This window comes from Amblyomma mixtum, chromosome 8, assembly GCF_055824585.1.
Source record: "Amblyomma mixtum isolate Tamu chromosome 8, ASM5582458v1, whole genome shotgun sequence".
NCBI lineage: Eukaryota > Metazoa > Arthropoda > Arachnida > Ixodida > Ixodidae > Amblyomma > Amblyomma mixtum.
The window spans coordinates 21,530,566-21,550,605 of NC_143019.1; the positions used below are offsets into that span (position 1 = coordinate 21,530,566).

At 50.3% G+C, this 20,040-nt stretch overlaps 2 protein-coding genes across 3 annotated transcripts; both read left to right on the forward strand.

Annotated features, from left to right (window-relative positions):
• The first annotated feature begins 1,807 nt into the window (after positions 1-1,807).
• Positions 1,808-5,044, forward strand: LOC149331659 (TNF receptor-associated factor 3-like). Its single transcript, XM_089555544.1, has 2 exons — positions 1,808-2,178; positions 3,887-5,044. Exons 1-2 carry the CDS (start codon positions 1,894-1,896, stop codon positions 5,042-5,044), a joined length of 1,443 nt encoding a protein of 480 aa, XP_089411670.1. The 5' UTR covers positions 1,808-1,893.
• A 7,805-nt stretch (positions 5,045-12,849) lies between these two features.
• On the forward strand, positions 12,850-19,762 carry LOC149331660 (membrane metallo-endopeptidase-like 1). 2 transcript variants are annotated; one of them, XM_089555545.1, is made up of 3 exons: positions 12,850-13,639; positions 15,260-15,462; positions 16,817-19,762. In XM_089555545.1, the coding sequence occupies exons 1-3, from the start codon at positions 13,594-13,596 to the stop codon at positions 18,932-18,934; spliced, it is 2,367 nt and encodes a 788-aa protein (XP_089411671.1). In that variant the 5' UTR covers positions 12,850-13,593; the 3' UTR covers positions 18,935-19,762. The 2 variants fall into 2 exon arrangements, with proteins under 2 accessions (XP_089411671.1, XP_089411672.1); XM_089555546.1 differs by having other exon boundaries at positions 15,263-15,462.
• The last annotated feature ends 278 nt before the right edge of the window (positions 19,763-20,040 follow it).

Genomic DNA, 20,040 nt, shown 5'->3' on the forward strand with positions numbered 1-20,040 from the left:
GTGATAGAAGTGTGTAGCGCGCCCGGCTCACGACCTAAGAGGCAACGGTTCGAGTCCCAGCTCGAGCATCATTATGTTCTGCGCGACTTCTTTAATTTCCTCGGAGGTGTTACATAATGGAGGTGGAATGACGTTCGCGACCATGTATACCAATGAGGAATTGTGTATTCACGTCATCATTGTTGGACTGTGTGATGAGTGTGGGATATTTGAATTCCCCGCGCGAGGTCACGTGGTGGTGACTTCACACTACTCTCGACCAATCCCGATTTTCTCGACACGCCAACGGTAACGACGACGCCTGGTTCTCCGCTGATCGGGACCATTCACGCTATCGCGCTAAAATGCGCGCTCGAGAAATTATTTTTCTGTGCCTGTCCGTATAAAATCGATATTGCTGCCCCGCAGAGCCAACGGCGAAGAATGTCGGCCTGTGGGGCGATTTGGTGCATCACTGAAAACATTGCGGCGCCACGCCGACAACACAATAGAGAAAAGGACAACACATGCGCACACTACAAACTGTTTTTGCAAGAACAGGGGCATATTTATGACCCTCACTCACCATTTAACAGCGCTATATCGCTCTCAACCCAGCAAGTGACAAGTATTGTGCAAATGACTAGGCTAAATACAAATCGCAAAACGCTTCTTCAACCCTGTGCACTTAAAGCACTAGCTTATTGCAAAGATTAGAAAAATAAACGAGACAAATCTCAGCAATAGCAGTGTCAGTCACCCGCAGCAAAAACAGTCAGTACCTTAAACGTAAAAGCAAAACAAAAACGATGTAAAATAATAAAGTACAATTACAATAAAACCACCACAACAACGACACCCAGGTTTGGGCGTCGCACGCCAGCGAAAGAAGGGAGAATAATTAGCGGTACAGGTCTTCATAAAAACGTTTCCAGATAGCAAATTTGATTTCTTCGAAGAGCTACAGAGCGGTCACTAACAGACGTGCGGCCATTCTTTTTAATCCTAAAGGCTGCAAGAATTTCACGTGCGACTTGAGCGCGACTTCTGCTTAGAATACTGCTAAGCACTGTCTCACACTCCCAATCTTTACAGCGGGGAGGCCAATTCACCCCCCCCCCCCCCCTTACTCTAGCGATTTCTCATGCTTCCGTGCCCTGTCAATGATGCAAAGTCCCGTCTGGCCTATGTAGACGCTTCCACATGTCAGCGGGATTTCATGCACCACGCTGGCGGCGCAGGAAACAACAGACTTGTCATGCCTCTTATCGCAGTCGGGTTTCTTCTTTTGCCCGATCTGTGAGTACAACCCACTCAGCTTTCTGGGTGCGGAGAACACGACAGGTACAGTGTTTGTCAAATGAATACAGCCCAAGGGGTCGGCTTCTGAGCTCCGAAGTGCGGCACCTCTTGCATACTTAGGGACTCTAATTTCACGAAGGCGGAAAGAGCTTAAGTCCACATGCTTCCCAAGCTTAGAACTATCAAATGTGCTTAAAGGCTCCGCTGCACGATTTGAAAGCAAACCCCTTGGGCTGTGTATTGTTGACAAATTCTGTACGTCGTAGCGGCTTGCCACGTTTTTAAAGCTGTGAACCACTCGGTGTATATAGGGGAGCAGTTGTGGTCGCCTAGTTTGCAGCTTGCTATCAGGGTTCTTCTTTCCTTTCATTTTTTGAAGGAGGGCACTACGAAGTCTGCGTAACTGATAACTTTCGCCGCATGAACAGCATCCGCGAGGCGAGGAACGAGAGGCAGATGGTATTGGGGGCGTTGTCGCCTTGACGACCGGGAAGAAAAAAAAAAGGGGGGGGGGGGGGGGAAGCAAGCAAAAAGCGATGAGAGCGCGCATTCCGAGGGGCGCAAAAGGTCAGATCGTGGACACCGCCGAGCTGCGAGTGAACGCCGGGAGTGATGCCTCCTGAAAACTGGCAGTACACTGTTGTGGGCTTCTCGATGGAGCTCGACTGGAAGCCCCTACGCTTCGTGAAACCCATTCCGCTCCACAGCGTATGCGGCGTCTGTGGACTGCTGCGGAAGAGGACCGCGTTTCTTCCGTGCGCACACACTCTGTGCGAGTCCTGCTACGAGCAGTGCGCCCAGGGCGACGCCATTGTGTGTCCGCTGGACGGCCGTCGCTGTGACGACGATGACGTTGAACTGAACGAGTTCCCCGTCGAGGATCTGCTGAAAAGAAAGGTAAGTGCGACAAAAGGAATGACTCTGTCTTTTGTGCAACTGTTCTGCGAATGCAGACCCTTGTTTTAGAGGGCCTTTAATGAGCCCTGTGAGACGCTGGTGTCATTTTCTAGAGGCTTAGGCATATCTTGCGTGAAGTTTGATTTTTATCGTGGTTTCTTCTTCACGGCTCCAAAGCTACGCATTCCTTAGAAGGACAAGGTAAGCTGTTGGGCGAGGAGGAAGGAGGAAGGAAGCGACTAATTCCCGAAAGCTGGCCGGTACGCGCTCTTGGAGGCTTTAAACCTGGTTAAAGGTGAGGCTACATGCAAAACAGATGCGGTCGAACGTAATAGGCGTAACGCATGCGGTTGAGCACCGCACGCTACATGCGGAGGTCGTGGCTCGTGGGTTCGGAATGCACTGGCGGCATGTGGTTGTCGGTTCTTTTCCTTTCTGTTCAATTTTGTCATCTTTTATTGTCTAACAGTGATCGACACCATTAAAGAAAAAAATGCCCCTGAGATTATGCGTTCCAGTAATGCTTTTAACTGAGCAGCTGATGTTGGGAGTAGTCTCGAGCGCGAACGCCTCGCATAAGGCGTGCTTGAACTCCGCCATTGGGCGTAAGCCGCGCTCAAACAGGTGATCACACATTAAGCCGGCATATATGGTCGAAAAATTTAGCAAGTAACCATCCTTAAGATGTCTTTGTGGCACCTTCCCTCTTTGCAATGAAAGCCCAGCGCTTGGTTTCAGCGGAAGCTCGTACAGCACGGTCTTGCCTTCGTAGATGGCGCGCTTGTGGCTAGGCGGCGCATCTTGCGGTGACATCTTGGCGCGCAGGTCGCGTCTGCGGCGCTGATCACGTGATGTGCTTCAACGCTGATGGCACTCGCGCTAGAAGTAAGCCATCAACAGCCGAGCTTTAAAATGTACAGTGGCGATCAATATGAAGGTGATCGCTCGAGCGGCGACCGAGGCAAGGAGCAGCGCCACGTTACGTCATCGCCTTCCGTGGCGAGGGGAACATCAGAGTAGCTTCCCTCTCTCTTTTCGCTGTTCCTTGAGCTACTGTCACTCCCTTCTAGCAAGTCGCAAATTTCGTTTTTTTTTTACGCGTCAGCAGACAGATACGCATGTGTCGTAATCTTGTGTATACTGTTAGACCGGACGGTGTGTTAAAAATGTGCCACGCGAAGACGCTGTCTTAAAGATTCGTCACCCTTCGTGAGATAACCTTCAAACTCATTCATTATCGGTTACGATATGAGGCAACGACGCGGGCACATGATTTGCATGAAAGAGAACAAACCCAGAAAAAAAGTGGCGAGGTAGTCACAGGGGTGACGGTTGTAGCCCGGAAGAGCCTATGAGGGAAAGAAGACAATGCAATCTTTATCGTCGCAGTTGCGATATCGGCCGCGATGCAGCTTGAAAGGCCCGCCGGTCGATGCTCGCGCGATCACCTTCAAATTGATCGCGACTGTACTTCCCTCTGCTCGTCCTTATATCAAAGACTGTTTCGCTTCTTTCGTATCAATTGTAATGTCGGTTATTTTTCGACTGTCTAAATTGAAAATCACGAACGTTCCGATAATCACTCGGCATTCGCCAAAGCGCTTGGTTTCCGAAAGCCTCAACGTAACTTACAAAAATAGTGCAGCAGAATTTTGTGTTTGTCTCGATCTTAGCGTTGTAAAAGCGCTGTGCGCTTTATCACTTGCAGGTCGAATGCTGGAATATGGAAAGTAACTGCGGGGAAGTACTGCCTGCATCCAAGATCGTCCAGCACTTCCATCGAGAATGCGGATACCATTCCATCTGCTGCCCCAAATGCGCGGCCGTTGTTCTTTGCACCGACGTCTGCAGGCATTTTAGATCGGACTGCTGCAGCACTGCTACGCCTGCTGCACCCGAGTGCGGAGGGGAGGCCAGCGGCAGAAACGGTGCGGCGCTTCTGGCATCGTTCAAGCAAAGCTTAGGAGGACGGGCAGACGAAATGAAAGCGCTTCTTGAGCGTCTTCTTGTTGGAAACGGCGCCAATAGTGACCGGCTCAGTGAAGTTGTTGATGGCGTGAACAACTGCCAAGAAGCACTGAGTGAACTGCGGAGCGGTATTAACGCTCTGAATGACACCATGGGACGAGAAGTGGTCCCGGGAAGGACAGAACAAAGGGACACTCAGAAAAAATGCTTGGATGAAATAACAACTTTCACGAAGGATATGAAGGAACGTTTGGTTGCCAACAGCGAGGCTATGCAAATTCTTTTCAATGGCCTGGATAGACTGGAAAAAGTAGTGATAGCCGAGTCGGAAAAAGCGGCGAGGGAGATCCTTGAAAAGGCTTCCCAGATTTCACGTGGCGTAAAGGAGGTCAAAAGCGTGACAGAAAGGAAGAATACAACAGGCTGCAGCGACGGAGTGTTGGGACACACTGAAAGGCAGGTGACGCGCTGCGAGTTTTTCGTGAAAAACTTGCAATCCCTCCGAGAAAAAGCTCTCAAGGATGGGGGGTCCCTGTACAAAGCAGGTAGATTATACCTAAGCGGCTATAATATGTCACCTGGATTGGTACTCATGAAAAATGCAGCGCAAAAATTGTTACTCCATGCTTGGTTCTGTTTGGAGAGTGGTGCCATGGACGACGCTCTTCAGTGGCCGTTCAAACAGACAATAAAACTGGCCATCGTGCACCCAAATGGAGGGGACGAACGTGAGCTCAGAGACTACTTTTCTGGTAATGATCCTGTTTGTCAAAAGCCGGCGGGATCAGGTGATACTGCGGGACTTTGTACCAATTATGGGCTTGACCTTGATGATGTGATCAGGAACGGCTATGTGAAAGATGACCAGATCAGGGTGAGGTTCGAGGTGCTGCCCTGATTAGCCCGGGCCGAGAACAGGGGGGGGGGGGGAGGGGGGGGGAAGACAGCTTCGACGCATTTATGCGCGTGCACCTGGCAGCAGTTTTTGTTAAGCTCCAGATTTCACACCGTGACCAATAAAGAACGCTGCTCGTTCATTGCTGCGCCGCCGCGGTGGCTCAGGGGCTATGGTGCTCGGCTGCTGACCCGAAAGACGCGGGTTCGATCCCGGCCGCGGCGGCTGGAATTTCTTTGGAGGAGAAATTCTAGAGGCCCGTGTACTGTGCGATGTCAGTGCACGTTAAAGAACCCCAGGTGGTCGAAATTTCCGGAGCCCTTCACTACGGCGTCTCTCATAGCCTCAGTCGCTTTGGGACGTTAAACCCCATAAACTAAACTAACTAACGTTCATTGCTGCCTCTGACATGCCCCTGCCTGTGTTTATTGCCTAGAACTGAAATATTGTAATGAGACAACTCGCACAATTAGTGTGAACGGCCGGTCTTTGTTCAAGCGGTGCTGCTCAGCAGGCCAGCGTTCACAAGCGCGCTCCCGAGCTTCGTCAGCTTCGTCTTCTATCTTCTTCGTCTCCTTCGTCGGCGCTAGCCGCTGGGGCAGCAAACCCCAACTCTCTTTATTACATATATATAAAAGATCACTGTTCTAGGCTCTCAGACGCGGAATTTTGAAATCTAAAAATGATGTAAATAAATGACTGTTTTATGGACGTGGCGATTGTTTAGGTGTGTAAACCTAGGGATAAGACAAAGTTTCATCCCGGACTGCAGAGGGGCACTCCCTCCCAGGTAAACAGTGCCCACGTTGCTTTCAGGTTCGCACATTGTCGTAACTAAACGCATACATTGTACCTTGTGGGTGCAGCTTGGTTGGCATTGTCCGAGTGGATGTAAGCTATAAGGAAGTGGTCTCAGTTTTGCCACTTTCGATTTGTCTGCCACCGACAGTATGCTAATTTATGCGGGTGGAAAGAGAGGATCGGTTTAGTTTTAGGGAGTTTAGCGTCCCAAAGCGATTCAGGCTATGAGGGATACCGCAGTGAAGGGCTCCGGAAATTTCGACCACCTGGGGTTCTTTAACGTGCGCTGACATCGCACAGAACACGGGCCTCTAGAACTTCGTCTCCGTCGAAAGTCGACTGCCGCGGTCGGGATCGAACCCGCGTCTTTCGAGTTAGCAGCCGAACCCTATAACCACTAAGCCACCGCGGCGGCTTGGAGAGAATTATTTTGTTGTATGCTGTTGCTGTCTTGTGATGACCTCGGCTGAAGGCGTGAATTCTAATAGTTTTGGATAAGCATACAGGGTGTTTTAGAGCGCAGCTCCTTGGCGTCCGTTCCTGGGTTTCGCGTCGTCGTCGGCGTTGTCGTCGGCCTCGTAACCAGCTCCGCCCCCCTTTCATCCCCCAGCGCTAGCAGCGACCGACTGATACCGCTGGATGCCGCTTACGCCGCTAGAGAGTCAAGATAACGTGACTGCATAGAACACCGTCGCCGCCATGCAGAAAGAGGAGGAAAGGTTCCCCCCCCCCCCCCCCCCCCCCCCCTGTTCTTGTGTGGCGGATAGGGTGCTCTTCAGTTGCCGACGCGCCGGTTATTTCACGTAGGCCCCGGCACGTCGACGAATACGTGACCACCTTCCCGCGGCTAGACCTGGTTCTTAGCGCTGCGGAGGCGAGGGTATCATATTGTTTGTGTCGGCATCGGCGGCGTTGTCCCTGAAACCAACTCCGCAGCTGGGGTTGACTCACTATCGGCGTCAGCGGCATCAGTCAGTCGCTGCTATCTCTTCCCTCCTCCCTTTATCGTGTTGTCCGCTTGGTGCGCGCGCTTCTGCCCCTATCGTTTGCCGCTGGGTGTACACGCCGCCCCCCTCCCCCCTCTTCCTGCGAAAAATAAAAAAAAAAATTCTGTGATAGCGCATACATGTGTTGCTCGATTTCTTTGCCTCAATCTATCGAAAAGGTGAAACAGCTTATTTGCTGCGCTCAAATTTCGCATTAGGAAGTAACGTAATCGTCGGTAATTTTTTTTTTACCGTTTACAGATTGAAAAAAAAAAAAGGCGCTGATAGTGTCATGAATGCCGTCTTCACGGAATGTATATTCGGCTCAGCGGACGCAAGATAAGACAAAGTGGTCAAATATATTTAATTAGCCAAATTTCGCTAATTATATTTTTAACCCTTCACTTTACGTTACATATTGCAATCGCAATATTGAAGGCTGTTAAGATTCAAAGTGGCATAGATATTGAGATATTCGCGATTTAATTTTCAGCCTTTTCTTATCCGATTAAGGTATAGAACGCTCAGAGTGCGTCGGAAATCCCGTCCATGATATTACGTAAGAGATTGAGGAAATGATGACGACAACCGGCAGCACAAAGGCTGTAGCTGCGACTGCGGCAGACAGGCGCTCGAGAAGAGCGCATAGTCACTGCCTCCGTGAGCGGCACGCGCTCTTTTTTCGTCATTGGCATTGAATTTAGAGGCACGTTTCGTGCCCTTAGGGGCTTCGAAAAAGGAGAACGATGACAACGCGCAAGATTTGCGTTTCTGCTCTGGCTCGGACGAGAAAGAACCGGTGGCTTATCGGCTTGCGATTTATTATTTTCAGCGGATTCTCCACTGGTTCATTGCCGGCTGTAGATTCTCTTAACAGAAGAAACAAGGCTGCTGCAATACTATACATATGAACTCTGAATGCGCGTTGGAGTGGCAGGACAGCTGCAACCGCGATTCTCGTTGACCGAGAAGGTCCAGATGGTTGTCGCCTGCGTAAAAACGAATGGCAACGCTCGCCTCGCCTCAAGACTCCACGCCTTCAAGAATCCTGGGCGCCCGGTTTCGTCCCATGCGATGTTCGCTAAAATGCACGAACTGTTCCGGACCACAGGATCTGTGCTTCATTCATGGAAGGCAAAGGGAGTTATCCTGAGTGAAGGATTCGAGACAAATGTTCTCGCCTACGTTCGTGCTTACCCCGAAGCCAGCATCCGTCAAATCGTCGAGGCCGTTGCATCCTCCCGCTATTCAGCCTGTAGAGTGGTCAAGAAGCACATATGGCTGCATCAGGATCTCAGCGAAGACGATTGTAAAAAGCGGCATGAATTCAGCAGCTGGGCGTTGATCAAATTTGAAGAATACTCAGACTTTTTTAGGAAAGTTCTGTGGATGGACGAGGCCCACTTCCGCCATAATGGGGAAGTCAATGTACACAATGCCCACTACTGGTCTGATCAGAACCCGCACTGGCTCCGGGAACACCACCACCAAGTCCGGTGGTCAGTGAATGTCTGCTGTGGCATTTACTCAAATCTAGTAGTGGGGCCGTACTTTCGGGAAGAAAATATAATAGCAAAGTAATACACAGCGAGCATTCTAAGTGGCGCTGTCAGCGATTTCATGTCCGCGATCCTCTTAAGTCAAGTCTCCGTCGACTGGTTTCAGCACGACGGGGCGCCTGCGCACTTCCTGTCGGGTGCAAGTCATTGGCTCGACAGCAAATTCCCCGGTAAGTGGATAGGGCGCGGTGGGACCATGTTCTGGCCACCTAGGTCACCCGACCTAGCTCCATTATACTTCGTTCTTTGGGGTCACGTCAAGAACGAAGTCTACGCTACTGAACCCGAGCCGCCGCGGTGGCTCAGTGGTTATGGTGCTCGGCTGCTGTCCCGAAAGACGCGGGTTCGATCCCGGCCGCGGCGGCTGAATTTCTTTGGAGGAGAAATTCGAGGCCCGTGTACTGTGCGATGTCAGTGCGCGTTAAAGAACCCCAGGTGGTCGAAATTTCCGGAGCCCTCCACTACGGCGTCTCTCATAGCCTTAGTCGCTTTGGGACGTTAAACCCCATCAACCAACCAACCAACTGAACCCGAAGACGTGGCAGACCTCATACAAAGAATCATCAAGGCATGTGCGAATATACCCCTGTATGTGGTGAAACGAGTGCTGCAGTCCATGTAGTAGAGATTTATGGCATGCGTGGCGGTTGAAGGCAAGCAATATGAGCATTACTGATGCATAAAACCTAGCCACCGAGATACGACGGGGCAACAGCCATCAGTTCAGGTCTTTCGAAATTACTTTGGATGAAAAATAATGAAGCACAAGCAACCAACTTGCACACCCTTCATTTTCATTTCATTTTAATACCTTAAAAACCCACTGGGGGTATTACATAAGGGGTCCCTTCCTTTCTTGGCCGAGCCAGAGCGGGAACTAAAATTTTGCGCGTTATCATCGTGTTGCTTTTTCGGAGCCGCTGATGACGGGAAACGTGCCTCCAAGTTCAATGATAGTGAAGAAAGAAGAGCGCGTGCTGCTTATGGAAGAAGTGACTATGCGCTCTTCATGAGCGCCTGCCTGCCGCAGTCGCAGCTGTAGCCTCGGTGCCGTCGGTTGTCGTCATCATTTCGTCACTGCCTTACGTAGTATCGTGGGAGGGATTTCCGGCGCACTCTGATCGTTCAGTTCCCGAATCGGATCCGAAAAGGCTGAAAATTCTGTCGCGAATATCCCCTGTTGCGCTTAGGGACATGCTGCGAATTGCGTTTGCTTTGAATCATTACAGTCTCCAAAATGGCGATTGCAGTATTTAACGTAAAGTGAAGAGTTAAAGAAAGTAATGAACGAAATTTGGCTAATTATTAAGTTAACTTTGGCCGCTATTTCCTTATCTTGTGTCTGCCGAGCCAAGTATACATTCCGTGAAGGCAGCATTCACGATACTATCGGCGCCTCCTTTTTACAAATCTGTAAACGGCTAAAAAAAAAACGCCTTGCATACTACGCGCGCTTCGACAAATCCTTTCCGCTGCCCAGATTCCTTCTGAAAGGCTTCTTAAAGTGCAAGCACTGGGCTGCGGTTCAAATTAGAATGGATGTGATTATGTAGTCGAGGGTTCGACGGCATACCGTCTGGTCAGGAATCTTGGCTTGATGATATTCACTGGTCACTGACCATGGCCAAACACAAATGACATTTCGGGAGCGCTACGGCTCCCTTGTTCACAATGAGCAACCGGCTGGACGTCCCGAGCTTTTTGTAGCGGTTAGTATCGTTTTTAGACATTTAGCGTAGATAGGGTGCAATGTGCCACCATTCTTATTTATTGTGTTAGGCGTAGTCTGGATGATTAGTGACTCGAGATTTCGGCGGGCTGATACATTCTTTTCTGTTGTCACTATATCTGCTTCGTCCCAGTTAATTTCATGGCCAGTCTCTTGCGCATGCTCCGCGATTGCGTTCGTTGTCGTTTTTCCTTTTCGTACGTCGTACTGATGTTCTTTGCAAAGCGACAATTGGAGTTTATCGCTCCGGATGTCCTCGCCAGCGTTCAGTTGGTTGCGAACCAAGAAATGTACAGAAGGGAGGAGAGCCATCTGAAATCGCAGGATCAAAAGCTGCAGACTGTACTTGCTGAAAAGGAGACAGCGATCAGGGCGACACCAGTCTTCGAAACACGGAACCTGTCGTCCTACAAACCGAGCCTATCCGAAGCGGAGGTGCTCAGCCGAGGTTTGAATTTCAACCAAGGGAAGGCACTGGACCCACGAAAGGTTGCATGCGCCGTAGAAGGGGCAGTACGACTTCTGAAACGAGACGTTCGGGACCAAGTCAGAACGAAGGCAATTGGAGTGCTGTCACGCATGAAGAAGACGTCATCAAACTGCCCTCTTGGTCAAGACGAACCCTCAGCAATCCGAAGCCTCAAGGCTAACAAGGATATGGCCATCCTACCGGCAGATAAAGGTAACGTTACTGTTATCCTTGACCGCTCTTCTTACAAGGAAAAAATGGAGGCCACGCTTAAGGACGATACCACTTATTGCCGGATCCCGAAAGACCGTACTCCCAAAGTGCAGGCGTCTCCTCAAAAAATGCTCACAGAAATCTTCAAGGGCATCCGTCCGTCTATGAAACGGCTTCATTATCAGTTGCTATGCACAAACGGCTGAGCGCCCGCCATATACGGATTACCGAAGGTGCATAAACCAGGGACTCCCCTGCGCCCAATAGTGGATTTTAGAAAGTCTCCCTTGTACTCGTTGTCACAGTACCTTCATGGCGTTCTGTCTCCGCTGGTGGGAAAGACAGGCACGGGCATCAAGAATTCATCCGACTTCATCGACAAGGTCAAAGCGGTCGCTCTAGAAGACACAGACGAGATCGTTTCTTTCGATGTCTGCTCGCTATTTACAAGCGTACCCTATGATCTCGCAGTTGAGACATGTAAACAACGTCTCGAGAATGACACTTCGTGGCAAGATCGTACGCCGTTCGAAGCAGCGGAACTTTGCCAACTGTTGCATTTCTTCCTCGCCAACACACATTTTAGTTACAGCGGCAGCTTCTACCAACAGACCTTTGGCACAGCAATGGGGGCAGCCATCTCGGTCACAGCGGCTAACATCGCTATGGAAGCCATCGAAAGCGCTTTAAAGCTTTGGCCACCTTCCAACCGCGACCAAAAGTATTTCTTAGGTATGTGGACGACTGCTTCTGCGCATAGACCGAAAGCACACGCGCATTTTCCTCGATCACCTCAACGCCATTCAGCCCTCAATCGACTTTACTGTTGAGGAAGAGACCGACGGCTGCCTCCCGTTCCTCGACACTGTGGTGACACGTACTCCTACTGGTCTTAGTTTTCGCGTTTACCGGAAACCGACGCATCCTGGAAGATACCGAAATTTCAATTCAGCGCACCCAGTCAGTCACAAGCGGTCAGTGGTTGCATCTCTAATCAACCGCGCCAGGGAAGTCTGCAGTGAAGATGCAGCCCTAAACCACGGAATGAAGACCGTGGAAAATTACTTAAAAAGAAGCGGCTACCCGCTTTCCTTCATTAGGAACACGCAAAGAAGATTGGCTCCATCGAAGAAGCCTACTGCCAGGGAAGACGAAAGTGCCGACGCACCGAAACCGAAGCGAGCCCCTAACCCGTGTATATCAGGGATCAGCGAGGCGCTGGCGCGGATGTTCCGCAAGCACGGCGTCCATGTTGCACATGTACCAACAAGCAAGATACAATGTATCAGGAATATGGAGAAGTTTCAACATTGCCATTTTATTATCTACGTATATGGCGATCGGTGAAGAGCAGGGCAGACAGGAAGACAATAAACTTTATTTGCCGGGTGGGAAGGGCGTATACCCTAATAACGCAGCAGGTCAAACCTTGAGGAGCAGGAAGTTCAGGCAGCGACATCGGCACTGAAGACGCCATCTGCGTGTGCTTATTCCGGCTGGCTAGGTCTTGGTCCCTAGCGGTGCGCTCCCACCGGAAACGGTCGTCTGAGGAGCGGGAAGTTCAGGCGATCATTTCCGGTAAGAGCGCCACGCCACCAACCGAGGTACAGGTTGTGGAAGCCGCCCACTCACAATCCGATATGCAGAAGAAAGCTACGCTCCAGCTGTACTGCGCGCATAAATAGGAAATCGCCCCGGAGCAGCTGTACGACAACAGTGGGGGCAGCGTTCTTCTCTTCGAGGCGCGTGCTGGTGCGCTGCGCACACTCGTGTACCGCCGCCACTTCGACCCCACCGCCGACGTGCAAGCCGCTATCTGCAGGGCCTGCGGAAAGTAAGAGGAGCTCCCGGAGCACTTGGGTGCTTCTCTGCGACGGGTTGTCCCCTCCACATGTAGATGGCGTCACCTTCCCACGGGCGTTGGCATTTGAGGCAGGCGCACACCAACGAAAGCCGTGTCCATCACGAAGGCCCGGCTTCAACGATGGTGGCAGATGACGCGGCGGTGTCCTATTAGGGTCCCTAGAAAGTCCTATTCCGCGAACTGAACCGACACAGACGTAGTCGCGGTGCACATATGTTGTGTCTTCTGGTTGCGTGTGCTTCGTTCTCTCTTTTTTATTTTCCTTCTTTTTTTCTTCGGCTAGGACACAAATTCTGTGCCCGCCCGCTACAAAGGGCTATGCCACAATATCATCATCATCAACAATTTAGAAAATGAAGGAAATGAAGCATGAGAACGCCACGAGCGCCTCGTGGCCTGTCATAAAGAAGAAGATCACTGCTCAGTACTGCCGCCTAGACGTTCTCTCAGCGGCAACCATGCCTAAGAAAGCTCCTCGCCGGAAGCACAGCAATGCCGCGAGGAAGCACTCCAGACCCAGTCTCGCTCCGGCGGTTGAAGCGGCAGCCGACCAAGCCACGTCGCAGTTACGGACGCAGCCGGTTTGAAAGACATCCCGGTCGATTCGCAGAAAACCAAGAGTGGTTCGAATCACCAAGTGGACGGCAGAGCTGGTGGAAAACATGGCAGCTCAAGCTCGACGGGCGACTCTTCGTCCAAGTCAAGCGAGGCACCCGAGCAAGCTGCGGCTGGAACGACGGTCAAGGACGCACCATCCGCAAACGCCTCCAGGATTTCAGACCTCCGCACCATCGTGCCATGGAGTCCTGTGAGCGTACCTCCGCATTTGGCCGATGCCCCTGACCACCAACAGCCTACCGTTGCTGACATCGATGCTGCTCCTTCAACGACAGATGCGAGCCATCTTCCAGCGAGCCCTGCCGAATCGAAGATGCGTCCAAACGGTTCCACCACGAGCTCCGTCCTTCCAGCAAAAGGTACACAGTTCTCTTTTAAAGCACGCGGAATATCAAAACAATAGCTTTCAAAGTATTGGCAGCAAACAGCAGAGTTTAGGTCGTGAATTCAGGTGGGGTTCTACACTTACGGAATGATGCAAGTCTATCGGTACACTCTAAAGACTGTCTAATTTAAAAGGTCTATAAATCTGTTAATATTTTTAAAAGGCTTATTAATCTGTTCATGAAGTAGAATGTTCTTGGGGCTAGTTGGAACGACGTCTGTCGTCTGTGTTCCTCGTTCTGCTGTCCTGTCCCATTCGCGCAGTACTTATCTTTTCAAATTTGTTAATATTTTCGTTTGTTTTTTGTAAACGTATCTTAGGTAAAAAAACTGTGTGGGTTTCTTGTTCTATGTAATGTTGGCTTTATTAACCATCCACAACAGAAAGGACATAAAAATGGGGTCAATGACTGAAGTAGTCGAAATGCACACTTCTCTGCCAAAGAGGCATGCAGTGCACGTCTTTCGTCTTCCACATCAGGTGGTGCAGTGTCTTTTGCCAAATAGGCATTCTCTTGACCACTCCAGCTGCACACTCTACGATAAGGGGCATTTGCATACCATGTTTCCTGCTTGAACGAGCTATACGCTTTTGAAAATATCGTTCCATACTTGGCCCGTATTTTGCAAGACTTTCTTTAGTTTTTAGCTTTGTTCGGTCGCGACGTCAGTTGTGACGAAATCAAGATCGAGGCGGAAAGGCACTGCGAATCACGGCACTGCCGGTCTTGATGTGATGCAACATATGGGCATCCGGCTACCGGGACAACCAGACCGGCTGTATCGCAGTTTCCACGAAGCGCCAACTGATCGTTCAGACCAGCGCACGGTATCTTTCCCGAGACGAAAATAGCGGTGCACACTCTCGTCAGGCGTGTCAAACCGTCTGAAACGCGTCGTCGTCATCATTATTCATTCCGTCCGCCGTAGCTGCGTAGGTGTGGGGCACGTTTCTGGAAGGGCCTTCACTGTCGCGTTTCTCGCATGGATAGCGTTATGTTGTGCCCACGACCTACTTAACCACGAGCAACGGTCACTGGCAAAAGATCAAACGAGAAGAAAATGTAACTAAACGTTGAAAATGCGCTCCCTGCAGGCACTTCGCACTAAAAGCTATCGCAGTCAAAAAATGCTTCGAAATCTTGGAGCGCAGCGATGATAGCTTGACAATGCACGATGAAAGCAGGGTTTTCTCATGGTTGCTGCGTGAACACGTAAAACACCCTTCTACCTGACACTCTACGCCATAGTATGTGGTTAGGGGTGCACAAATAAATTATATACTCTCTTGAGAAGTTTTGTTGCACTCCTATCGCCCTTGAATAACGTCCCAAAGAGACTCGGGTTATGTGGGACGCAGTAGTGGAGGCCTCCGGATAGTTTCGACCACCTGGGGTTCTTTTTCTTGCTCTAACGTCGCCAGCACAGGGGCCTCTCCCACGGGCCGCATAGAACCCGCGTCTTTCTGACCCGCGGCCCAGCACCATGACCACAGAGACACCACGGCGGCTGAACACTAGTCGGAGCGACTAAACTGTTTGCTGGCCTGTTGGGAAACGTATACTTTGTCACACATATCTCCTCTTTCGTCACAGAAGCTGTGGCCGGGGGCCGAGACTCTCCTCTGCCGGAACGAAGCATCGGCGAACATCGCCAGCCCATCCCGACGGAACCAGAGGTGCAACCTACCGGGAGCACTCCACAGCTGCTGCCCACGTCACCGGCAGTGGTGGCTACAGTGTTGCCTCCTGGAGAAGACGCAATCACAGCCTGTCCAGCACCCAGGCCGCAAGAACCGGTTGGTGTGCGCAAACTAATTCCCGCCAGTTAATTAAGGGATGGGGAATTCCACCTTATAAACGCATGCACAGCAAACAATTCTAGTTATACACTTAGAACTGTTATTATACTGTCGGCGAAAGTTGAAGGGATACCTCCTGGATGAAGAAAATAACGTGCAACTTGTTGCTGAAGAAATTAGAGTGCTGGATTATCCATGTGATATCATTTGCCAGATTCGCCTATCCAGACAATCGTAGATGCGCAGCAAATGACGTAGCAAATGTCAAGGCGTAGCAAATGTCATGGCGTAGCAAATAGCGTAGCACTGTGTCGTGGTCACAGGAATGGGATAATGTGATTGTTCGGAATAATCCAATTAACGGGTCCAAAGCACTCTAATTTGCGGGCAGCTAGCGGCGCTGCTTAACGAAAGCAGAACACCCGGGCTTGCCGTCTGGAAACCAGTGATGTCTATTGTCAAAACACAGGGACCTGCGTAGGTTACGATTTTCCGACATTTAGATAAACTCAGAAAATTTTGTGATAAGCTTCTTCGATTTACAAGTGCTTCGTATAATACCTTGCACTGGGTGTGGCCTTGAGCAGAGTTTAGCGCTGCGTTCAGGCAACATGGGTTCTTAATTATTAATAAAAACCTTAAGGAAATGTATTTTCATCATCCATTGGTGTTCCCACTGCAGCTGCAGGATTTACATTAGCAGGAATTTAGGATGCTTCCTTGCTGGCGTAGCTGACCCTTGTAGCCTATGGTGCTTCAATGGGAGAAGCGATGTATTTTGGTACAAGTAATTGTACAGGTAAGAGGCTGCGTTTTTCCAAAGTATCTAGGTTCTAGTGATTCTCCGCAAGCCTCCAAACAGGCGGCGTTTCGATGCCTGGACCAGGATTTGCTCCAAAACCATTAAAAATTTAGTCAGTCGGGGTCTAGGGGAACACCGGAAATTTAGAGCCTTAATGGCTGACGAAAACGCGAATTCAACACTGTTGGTCGGCCTGAAACAGCCTCATACAAGCTGCGTTTCAGTTGTGAAGAATTTATTTAATTTCATTGCACTCAGACCCCAATGGGAACGACTTCAGTGGGGAGCAGGTCACAATACCGAATTGATACGAGACGAGCGATATATATATATATATATATATATATATATATATATATATATATATATATATATATATATATATATCTATAATAGGGCAGGCTACACGAATAGCTTAACGCAATTAACCCGCTAAAAGTTATCTTCCGAAAACTGCACTGTACATTGTTCTAGCATTTCATTCCCGTGCGGGTTGCATCACATGCCTCGCGTGTAAACTTGTTTCCACGCTCTTTCACTTTTGTCCAGTTCTCTCTCAAGCCTCGCCTAGAAGACGACTTCTTCGCGTCCCATCCGAAGCAAGTGAGGTCCTTCGTTCCGGACTTGAACGCCATAGCCTTCTCACTGGCCACACTGCTGTCTGCGGCGACACTGGTACTGGTGGTGCTTCTCTTGCCAGGAAGCAGTCGCAAGGGGGGTGAGATAAAAGTGTGCGGAACACGCGGGTGCGTCGAGCACGTCCTGGCTTTGGGCATTGACCACAGCCGCAGCCCATCAGCCTGCGATGACTTCAGCGCCTTCATCTGCCCCGGCTGGAAGATTGGGGACGTGGACGAGATCGCAACTGTCAGTTCGCAAGCCATCCTCCTTTGGATTATCAGCCTGGAAAAGATGAGTCTGGGTGCCTACGAAAGAGAGGCCGTGGTCAACAGGCCACTCAGCATGATGCGTGAATGCATGGAGAGGTCTGCCGACGATGTGGACGCCGTGATGAGTCTGCTCGAACTGGTCAACAAAGCAAACTTCGCCTGGCCCACTACGGACGAAGACCTCGGGCCGCCAATCACCGACTACTCTCAGCCCCTGCAGCTGCTCATGGAGCTTTCCGTGCACTGGGCAGTGCCCTTGTGGTTTCGGGTCTGGGTGCTTCCTGCAAGGTCTCCTCTTCAGCGAGGGCGGGCAGTTGTTCTCAGCCCCTCTGCGCTCCCACCTATCTGGAATGGCCTCCATGAGACGCTGTTGCAGTACGAAGACGCGTATTTCATCTATTTGAGCTACTTTAACACAAGCATATTCAAATACCGACCACCTTCGGAAACCTTCGCGTTCTTCCTGAGAAGTAGGGTTAGCGTGCAGACGCAAGTGCTGCGCCACCTGAGCGCCGCCTTCCATGAGACGTACAAGCAGCCCAGGCTCGTAGATATTCGAAGCTTACCAACCTGGATAAGGAAAGTGGGAGCCGACCAGTGGGTAAAGGCCCTTGATTCTGTTTTCGGCCCCCAGCTGAATATCACGGCGAGCGATCTTCTCCTTGCGACCAACGAAAATCTCCTCAAGGCTGCAGACTCAATCTTCGATGCCATCACAGCTCAGGAGGTTTTCTTCCACACGATTTGGTGGTTTGTCCAGGCTGTCGGTGTTGCGACGAGTAGCAAACTTTTCCTCGCTATGAACCAGCGCCCAAGCGGGAAGTACTTCCAACGAATCGTCTGCTTCGACCACGTCGCCACGACGTACAGCGCCCTCTTGGCTGCCCTTGACAAGGCACTGCTATCACCTGCCGAGCGCCTTTACGTCGTCGGTCTACTTGAGAACGTCCGGGCGGTCGCTCTGGAGAAGGTGCGCTCATACTCCAAGCTTAACCCCACGACGAGGAAGGCTCTGGTGGCGGTGCTCGAAGACATGTCCACCATAATCTGGCCGGAAGACGATTTCGGAAGACCGGGCGGTTTCGAGAAGTTCTACGGGGAGCCTTACCGAGGAAAGGACGGCTTTTTCCAGGAGTGGAAATGGAGTCGCATGCAAATGCAGAACCGAAGCTCGGCGCTGTTCACGAGCAGGGAGTACGTGGCAGCCGCAGAGGTCTACGCATTCGCTGACAACAGGCTCGTCTCATACAACCCCGTCCTCAACTCCATGTCCATCTCCATGGCGGCCTTAAGACCCCCATTTTATTACAAGGACGGAACTAGCGCCATGACGTACGCAGGTCTGGGCTTCATTTACGCGCAGGAAATCTTCGAAGCCCTAGACATGCTGACGCACTTGTTTAACGGCGGCACTGTAATGAAGCCATCAGGCGCGCTTGAGACTCCCGCCTTGTGGAACGGCTCGTGGTGCCCGGCGGCCATAAATAATAGGTTTACCTACCCGGAGCTGCCTGCCCTTGATGTCGCTTACACTGCGTACATAAGGTTTAAAGATAAGGACTCTGACTTGCCTTTGAAGGGCCTCCCGCATTTCATTCCCGAACAGATCTTTTTCTCCACCTTCTGTTACACCAACTGTTACTACTATTTTGCAAAGAGAGCGAAAGTGTCTCAAGTGTGCAGAGCAGCGGTACAAAATTTCGATGCCTTCGCAAGATCCTTTTCTTGCCCTGCTGGATCTGAGATGAACAAGAATCCCAAATGTGTTTACGCCTGATGCTGCGCAAATAATTGGCTGGTGTGCAGCGCGGACGCTGATGCAATTGCGCCATACCCCTTGGTTTGTTTGCAAGTTCACGACTCTATGGCATTTGAGCTTTCACGTATAACCTTCGAATGCGGACAAAACAGTGTTGTGCTAAAACAACAAAACCGTTTTGCGTTGAACAGCGGCGCAACCATAATTTTTGTTTGTTCTCTTAGCCTTAATCTGATGTTTGCGTACGAGTTGGATAAGTATTTTCAGACTGCTACTTTCAGAGCGGTTAACTTCTAGTGACACCTAAGCATTGCTGCCTTTGGCTCTGGATTATCAGTGATGGTTTACCACGACAGCGAAGAGGAATCAGCCGTGCTTCTTTCCGATAGATTGACAGCTCTTGCACTAGAGCTGCTTAGAGATGCCTAATTGTGTTTAATCTATGCACTGCGCGCTATAAGAGGCTTTGTTTAATTCTGTTTGTGTGGCTACTTGTGTATGCGTGCGTAATGATTTGTATGTCGTGTCGTTTTGTTCACACTTGATGTCGCGACTACAAATCAGAACTTAAGAGCTGCAGTGTGAACCGTAACGTAAAATGGAACAGTGGTGTTCTGCTGGGTGCCTATGTTGCAATGTGTCTATAAACATTTTTTTCTGTGCACAACGAACGCCCGATATATGCTCAAGCTTGTACAGTTACCGATTGTCTTTTTGAGACCATCACCATATTTGACAATTATTTCAGCTGAAAGCTTGATGGCACTTTGATTTCTTATCTCAAGAGCGCTATATTTGTGGATAGTAAAGTGTCCCAAGCAAAATAAATCCGGTTGCAGCTTGTTATCTGTACGCTAGATTCTTCTGGCTACCTTGGTGTTGGTTTGAAGCTAATCTCGTTTCATAGTATACGAATCGCCGCGCTGGGCCGGGCAAAGAATAATGGTGATGGAATTGGGATCGCTCATAACCCGCGCCGTAACGTTTGTCTGAAGGATCGCTCCTCACAAATACCAGATCTGGGTTTCTGAACTTGTTCCCATTTATGGCCACACCGTGCAAGGGCTTCCGTTACTCAACTGCCCGGAAGCGACCCTATTTGCAGACACCTGCAGACAACAAGC